This window comes from Rhea americana, unplaced genomic scaffold (genome assembly GCF_003343005.1).
Source record: "Rhea americana isolate MKP2758 unplaced genomic scaffold, rheAme1 scaffold_19, whole genome shotgun sequence".
In the NCBI taxonomy this organism is placed as follows: domain Eukaryota; kingdom Metazoa; phylum Chordata; class Aves; order Rheiformes; family Rheidae; genus Rhea; species Rhea americana.
In genome coordinates, this window is record NW_028186038.1 from 473,280 (window position 1) to 481,543 (window position 8,264).

At 40.1% G+C, this 8,264-nt stretch overlaps 1 protein-coding gene across 2 annotated transcripts in view; it reads right to left on the reverse strand.

The window, feature by feature from the left end:
• APPL1 (adaptor protein, phosphotyrosine interacting with PH domain and leucine zipper 1) overlaps window positions 1-6,011 on the reverse strand; it is a 34,793-nt gene extending 28,782 nt beyond the window's left edge. Inside the window, exon 1 of one of the 2 annotated variants that reach the window (XM_085302336.1) lies at window positions 5,873-6,011. In XM_085302336.1, coding sequence (XP_085158462.1) covers window positions 5,873-5,926 — 54 coding nt within the window. In that variant the 5' untranslated portion in view covers window positions 5,927-6,011. Of the gene's footprint in view, window positions 1-5,282; window positions 5,380-5,872 lie in introns of those variants that run through there. The other variant, XM_085302337.1, reaches the window with a different exon arrangement.
• Between the last annotated feature and the right edge of the window lie 2,253 nt (window positions 6,012-8,264).

Genomic DNA, 8,264 nt, shown 5'->3' on the forward strand with positions numbered 1-8,264 from the left:
GAAGGGATGTTGAACAAGACAAATCACAGTAAAACAGAACAAGTAGGTGCAGATGTATATGTATCAAAATGCTAATGTATCAGACAAGTTTCAGTGTGTCTTCAAATTGTTGATGGGGGTAGGGGGGAGAATTTATTATCYAAATAAAATTTGGATACATTTGTTACGTCTGAGTTGTGTTGTAAATATATTGTAAGCAACGCTAGCTTGGAGGTCTCCATCTCAGAAAAATATACTAATGAAACTCACTGCTAGGTTATTGAGCTGTTTGTCCTTCAGAGATAAGGATGGAAGTCAGAAGAGAAAGGGACAAACTGTAGTTAAGCAAATTCAAGCTTTCCTTATTTAAGGTCTTGACTTTTGTTGACTACCCTTGTAGCAACTTCTCTCTGAGATCTAAAACWGTACATCCACAATTGCATTTATTTTTACACTTTGAGGTTTAAACCCCAAACCCCACAACCCAATCGTCTGGCAGAACCTAAGAACAGCACCCATTTTGAAAAGTCTTGGGCACGAAAAAAAAAAAGATGTTTGCCCACTTTAACTGCACAATTACTCATAATAATTGCTAAATTATCATCTGGTCACATTATCAAGCTTGTCACCAGAAAAACTTTGGTGCCCTTTGATGAGATCAACAYCATTAAGTAAGATGATGATTCACAGGTGTTAATTTCCTTCTTCACTTCCCCAAAGCAGGAGAATGTGACACCTCTTTTTAAAAACAAACAAAAAAAATTTAGAATCAAACTGCAAGTTATTTTCAAACACAGGAAGTTTGATAAGGAAGTTTGTTTGGGTTATGTATCCAATGTTAAGATCTTTATTCTAATTACTTCTTTCAAATATGTAAAAGTATTTCAAAAAAGCATTTAAGTCAAGCATTTGCTAAGAGATACAGTGAATGTTCTGGAATAAAACAGAATTAGATTGCAATAAAACTTTTATTAAAAATTAATCTTTGGACAAACCCTTCTTTTATAGTTTTATAAAATCTGCATTTTAGCTTATCATAAACTTTTACAAAGRACTTAACAACTGACTGCATCCTCCTACCTGCATTCCACCATCCTACTGGTTTGATCTCTACATTTCCTTTTGATTCTCTAGAGACAAGAGTATTTGGTCTCAGCCAAAACTCTGTTTGATGCACCTCTAATAAACATTTAACTAATAGGATTACAAAACACAATAAAATTCTTTACCACAAGCTAATGTGATAGATCACCCATGAACCAATAACTGAAGTATACCTCCATTTAATCCTATTTTAAGTATTTAAACAGCAGATTTACTACAGAATACACATGCCCTCAACCTCCTGGCTAAGAGAGGAGGTTTTGCTTTTGCTTAAGCAGTTGCCCTTGCAAGGGCATGCTATTGATCCATTAAATCACTAGGATCACTTGTGTTCATCCACCAAGACTCTACTCTGATGGTCCTTTTCTCTACAGCTGCTCCCTAGAGTATTCCATCGCAGTTGCAAGACCTGGGATTTGTCTTTGTTGAGTTTCATAAGGCTCCTGTCAGCCCACTACCCCTTGTCAGCTAGCCTGTATCTCAGTTTGGTGCCATATGCAAGCCTGACGACCATGCATCCTATTGCATTGCCCATATCACTAATGAAGACATTTAACAGTATTCACCCCAGAATCAACCTCTGCTGAATACCACACACTAGCGTCTGCCTCTTAGATGTCAAAATACTGATTACTACTCTTTAAGCCCAGCCGGTTTTTCCACTCTTCTTGTAGTCCACCCATCCAGTCCTTGGTCTGTATCTCTCTATTCTGGCCAAAAGGATGCTATCAGAGACTGTGTCAGAATTTTTACTTAAGTCAAGGTAAATGACATTCAGGCCTTTTCCCTGTGATGAAATGACTGTCTCTGGATGAGAGGCCAATCAGGTTGCTCAGGCACAATTTGTCCCTGAACTTAAATGAGATGCTTACTCAGTGCTCTTTTTGATTGTTTTTGCATGTGGAAACTGTATTACTCTTCACCACTAGGGTACCCAATAGTTTGTCTCCACCAGGACAAAATCCTGAATGGGGATGAGCATAGAATGTACCTGTAACTGTGCCCAGGGTACATTTGCCTTTCCTAATAAAAACTACATAATATTACAGTAAAGTATTACTTGGAATGTGTGAACCTAGAAACAGGAATATCACTTGCAAGACCCATGAAATACATCCTTTAGCTCTAGTGATGGATTAGAAAGAGCACTGTTCACACTGGGTTTACCCTAAAATCAAAGTCCAGAYAGAAAAACAAGAAAAGAAAATCATACTCACATAACCGCACTTTCTCCTCACAATTTATTGTTTTTAAAACACTGATAAGTTCTCTTTTCTTAGTCTTCCTTAGGCTAAATAACTGCCATTTTCTCAAAGAAGGTGGCACAGAACTATGGGACCTTGGACAAAAATCACTTTTATGCAACAAATCCGGACATCAGAAAAACCTCTGATGAAGTTAGCAAAAAACTTTGGATCACACTAATTAAGAAATATGTGGAATTCTTAGTATTAGAAGTTCTTGCTCTGTTGAACACTTGTCTTGAAACGACTTGGAATGTAGCCTATCTCCCCTTGAAGTATGGAATTCTTTTTTCAGCTCTATTTTTCTGACCTTCTGCTTTTAACCATGTTTGAAGGTACAWATGAATGAGTTACTAGTGAGTAAAAAGTATGTTGCTTATCATTCATATGACACGGAAGACCTATTTAACTTGGATTAGATGACTGGTTGTCTCACAAACATGGTATCACATAATGCTTACAAGATACCTAAAAAAAAATGTAATAATGAAACAGCATCACAAACAAAATAAAATCACTTTAATGATGGTTCTAGTTTATAAAACAAGAAGAAGGTGTGGAGGATGGGTGGAGGAGAAAAGAGGTGGGGATGAACTGAAATGTTTGCCAGGTGTGTCAATATGTTGCATCACCTTAATAGCTGTGATTCTCCCCATGAAGCAGACAGACATGAAAGAATGCAAAAGAAAAAATTATATAGCACCATAACCCCGAAATGGTACAGTCACAACCTTTAAACCTGAACATCAGCACTGGCAACTTGCAATTTGAAAGAAATATCGTGCTGGTTTTCTGGATGATCTTTACTGTTTAAAATAAAACACTGCACCCTATGTTTTATTATAAGATAATCAGCTATTGATTCTCAGACATTAAATTGACCCTTCATATTGAGGGAAAGAAAAATAAACTGAAATTAGAAACAAGTTATGACAGACCACTGCTTAGCTTTAAAATTAGAGGAATTATTTACCCTTATTTCTAGTAAAAACTTGAGTAATTTTGTATGTTCTCTAAGATGCTTTCATCTCATATAAATATATATGAGCAGGTACAGTAGAAGCTACCAGAGATAAGCTACATAAACAAAATTTCAAGAGAGAAGACAGTGAATTATTTAGCATTCCATGTCATTATACATATTGTGTTGTAAGTGATACGAGGCAGAGCCTGTACTATCATGTCTCTTTGCTCTCTTATTGCATAGTAGTTTACAAATGAATCAACTTTGAGCAGAAACTCTAAATACATATAGAAGTACACAAAACCACACACAAATAGTATATGTGTAACATATGCACTAAGCTAAACAATATTTGAATCAAGCTGCTTTGTATAGCAATAACAATGTAAATTTGGCATTTGGTTTATGTCCAAAGCCAGAGCAATTAGATTTTTATCTYGCATCAAGAGGAAGTTAGTGGTTTTGCCATGGTAGAAAAATCTTTCTTTCCTTCAGATGAAGAACAAGTTCGATATTTATTTAAAATAATCTCTCAAATATATCCAAAAGTGCATAGTTGCAGTCCACAATTCCCCACTAAACAATTGTCTAGGTTGATGATCTCCTTCAACAGTCCAGCAAAACATTATGAACATGTCATAAAATCAGGGCAGCTCCCACAGAGAGCAGATTTTCTCTTTCCTTGAGCAACATTTGTTGCCATTTGTGACATGAAATACTATCCACTACCAGAAGCAGAAAAGTAGAATCTGACAATGATTAGGTAAAATAAAATGAAAGTGTCTTTAACTGTGTTAATGTTCAAAATAACAGAAATGAACTGTTGTAATGAAAACTAAGCCTCCATAGTCTTCTGATAGCTGATCGGCCAGTATTCACCTGAAATATTAGGTTAGCGTAATATCGATTAGATGTTAATACATCTAGAAAGACGTAAAATTTTGTACTTAAAACAGGAGAAGATACAGGCAAATATGATGACCCTGCACATCAGCAAGTAAGCATTTAGGCTGAACTAGGCTTTGCTAATCAGTATTTATCACAGATAACCTCAAATGAAGAGGTAATTGCTTCTAGAGAAGCAATAAATCATGTTGTACAATATGTAACCTTCTCTCGTGTGCTTCCTTAATGATATCCCAAAGTGCCTGAATTAAAAAAAAAAAAAAATCTACAGCCTATTTGTCATGCGCAAGATTTAAGATTCAAAACATTCCCTATAACTATGAACAGTTCTGATTTCCATACACTGAGAAAATTATCTTCAATGGGCAATTCTGTTAAAATAGTATAGTGCATTCAGAATTTTTTTCCACTTTGAGAGTACCTCCATATTAGTCCCTGGGGGAGAGACTACACTACAGGTTAGAGCTCATCTGAAACTCTGTGTAACATTTAGCATTAGAGTTACATGGGGCATACTCCATCAAAAAGCAATGATACACTTTCAACATGAGCTTCTTCTGTTACCTTTTCTAAGCAGGCCCTCCACTTGATATGGATTTATCAAAATGGTTGTCATTTTGAGGGTAAAAATTCTATACTGAGCAAGTGAAAGTTTCTGTTCTTACAGCTGCAGAAACAAAATACCAATGCACATACTATTACAATATACAAAGTCTTGTTCAACTGCATAGACAATGTGGTAAAACAAAGATATTAATTCCAACCACTGACATATGAGAAACTTATTATAAACTAACTTTTTTGCATGCCTAAAAAGAGTGCGTACCAAGTACCTGTTGTTGCTGCCAGCAACAGAAAACAGCACAACTGAATAAAGCATTTCCTGCTTARTAATTGTTTGAAATAGCAATGTAATATATACCATCACTGAAAAAAGGTCAAGCAGTAGAAATGGAAGCAAAGAAAACASAGCAATTAAATGTCTCTCAGCACCATGCCATTTTCCATCTTCTCACAGCATTTACAAACATCACGATAATATCATTCAGCAACTGCGTTTTGTATTTCTCTATTGAACCTTTTACCTGTTTAGATAGGAAAACTCTTCTTGGAGAATAACGGATTCAGTAAAGAGAGATTTTCTCAACATGAAGTCTCTAAAATAAATTAAGAATGCAAATCCGGCGCTGGGGGAAGGGAGAGAGTCAACACAAGCTACTACTCCGAGGCCCAATGCAAAAGCACTTGCATATGCAGCACAGTATCTCTAGAAAATCGTTATTAAGCTCGCTACTTCGTAAACAGCTCATCAGCCCGCGGGGCCACCTGAGACGATGCGGTGATGCAAGCGGGAAGAAGGCGCCGCAGAGACCGGGGCGACACCTCGCCGGGGCACTGCTGAAGCTGACAGCCCCAGTGCCGCGATCCCGGCCCCACGCCGGCCCGCAGCCCTACCGCACCAGCGGCGAAGCGAGCAGAAAGGCGCTCGGCCCTGCAAGCCGCGTCTCCGCGCCGCTCCCGAGTCGGGCTTCTCCCTCCCTCCTAACGGCCGCCAACGTCTCCCCGAGTCCCTGAGGGGCCGGAGGTGGGGGGAGGGGGCCGCGTGGGGCCCGACGCCCCCGCGCGGGGCCCGCCCAGGCCTCCGCCCAGCGGGCTGCGCCGCGGCCCCTCTCACCTGGGGGCTGTCTTCCAGCGTCTCCTCGATGGGGAGCTTGTCGATGCCGGGCATGGCGGCCRCCAGGCTGAGCTCTGCGCCGCCACTGCAGCTCCCGCTCCCCACAGCGCACCCCGCTCSCTGGGCGCCTCCCCCCTCCCTCCAGTCACAACACGGGCGCCCCCGCCTCGCGCCGGATGGCCCGCCCCCCGCTCCYCGTCTGCCCTTGCTATTGGTTCCCCGCCTCAGCCTGCTCAGCTTCTTATAGGTTGGCGGGTGCGCCACTCTGCTCGCGTGCGGGGAGGGGGGATGCGAACCGGGCGGGGTGCGTCGCGCTCGTGCGTGGGCGCGAGGGTCTTTCTCCTTCTCCCGCCCTTTTTCTTGAGGCGGGGACGGGCGCGCGGGCCGTTAACGGTCGGGTCGCACCGCACCTCACGGAGCGTTAGCGGGCGCGGTGCTCCGCCTCAGTGCGTGCCGCAAGCTGACCCCYGTCAGCTGCGGAGATTCGGGAGCGCTGCGTCGCTTCCTTTCCCTGCCAGTAAAATGGGGGATGGAGAAGAGGGGGCTTTGGCTCCCCTCGCGCCTCGGGAGAGCGCTCGGTGCGTCCGGGCGGCCCCGAGCCGGGGGAGGTGAGTCAGGAGCGCTGATGCAGGGCCGTTTCCAGGCTCAGGTGTCGAGTTGTGCAGGCCTGCAGCTGTGACCGGATGTGATTGTCAGGCAAAGTTGCTGGGAAAAACGAACGTGGTTTATTTTGTTTTTTTTGTTTGTTTGTTTGTTCTTTCTTGCCTTGCTGTGGCCAGTAGGATTTTGTCTTTTTTACTCTTTGCTGCTGCCTTACCCCTCTTTCTCCTCCCACAAAAAAGGGGGGGGGGGCAGAATAATGCTATTATAGCCCTGTCATGGTAGAAGTGTCTGCACTCCCCAGGAACACTCCTTTTGAGAAATCTCCTCTTAYTTGTTTTATTTTCCACCACCAGTCAGGGCTTTAGCAAGAAAGGATTCTATCTGTGAATACTTTGTTATGAAGTCACAGCTGCAGGTGAGGCCCTACTGTTCCAGAACAGAAAAAAATACACCTTATAAAGTGTTGTCCGTCTCCTTCGGAAGGAAAGTACCAGTCATAATGGACTTCCAGCTTCTTAGGCTGGATGAACTTGCTACTACAGATTGGTGGCCAATTCTAAATGTTTAAGGCTACTGCAAGGGGTTGTTTGAGTTGAACCAGATCGTTATGCAGTCTTTTAAAAAAGAGTGTATTCTTAAATTGCCCTTTCTACAGCTTGGAGACTGGGATGTTTTGATCCCACTTACTGTATTTAAAATTTTTTTTGTAGATTAAGCAATTTATGTATATAAATACATGTTTACTATACATAACAAAATATGTACAAATAATTAAGAATATGTAAAGTTTCACTTGCTTAAAAACAGATGAATGTATGCTATGTATAAATACATAACAGAAGCAAAAACATCATACAGTATATTTGAATTCAGGAACTAGTTCAGCCCTATGAAATCATAATATTTCAGTTCCACATTTTAATAGAAAATGGATAACACTTTAGATACATTTATTATTAAGGATAAAAATAAGAGGTTGTTCCCTTCTTTCCTTGCTGTTCTTACCTATTGTGGCTGGGTGATCTTAGTATAAAACCAGATTAGAAAGTATGCTAAATTAATCAGTGGAGTAAATGATTAACTGCTGTATAGTGTTATTATGAAGACCTTCTTTTATGTTTGTGTAAGATTACATTTTACTTTTAAAAGCAGATGAAGGAGAAGGCTGATATTAGGTTGTAAACAATTTAAAGCTTTTTTTTTTTTTTTTTTTTTTTTTTTTTTTTTTTTTTTTTTTTTTTTATTTTTTTTTTTTTTTTTTTTTTTGAGGCATTCTCAAAGTTACAGCTCGGTTCAGTCAGTTCCTTTACCAGCACAACAGCTGGTGACTCATGGTGGCCTGAGACAAGTCGCACTGCTTCTCTGTCACTACTCTTTCTCTGTCACATGAGGGCAATGATAGAATTAACGATATTTTAAAGATTAAGTCTTATATCTCCTTGTTTGGTCTCCTATGTTAAATATTACTTGAGCTGTGATTGAATCCATAATTGCATGACACAATACTAGCATTATCTCATGACTTATATATTTGCCTGATTTTCTGGTTTTGAGATCAGTTAACTAGTAACAAATTTTTACAGCTGTCTTCTGTAGGAAATGCTCTCTGCTTTAACTCTGTTAAGGAAATGTATTTTATATATAGTATAAAGATGGTAACAAGTAATTTTAAATAGAGGTGTTCTTGCTACATTTATATTTTTATGCCCTGAAGTGGCAGAAGAAAAACTTCTATCTGCTGTGAGTTGAGAAGAACAGTTCTTAAATCAGAGAATTAAATGTTTCTCAA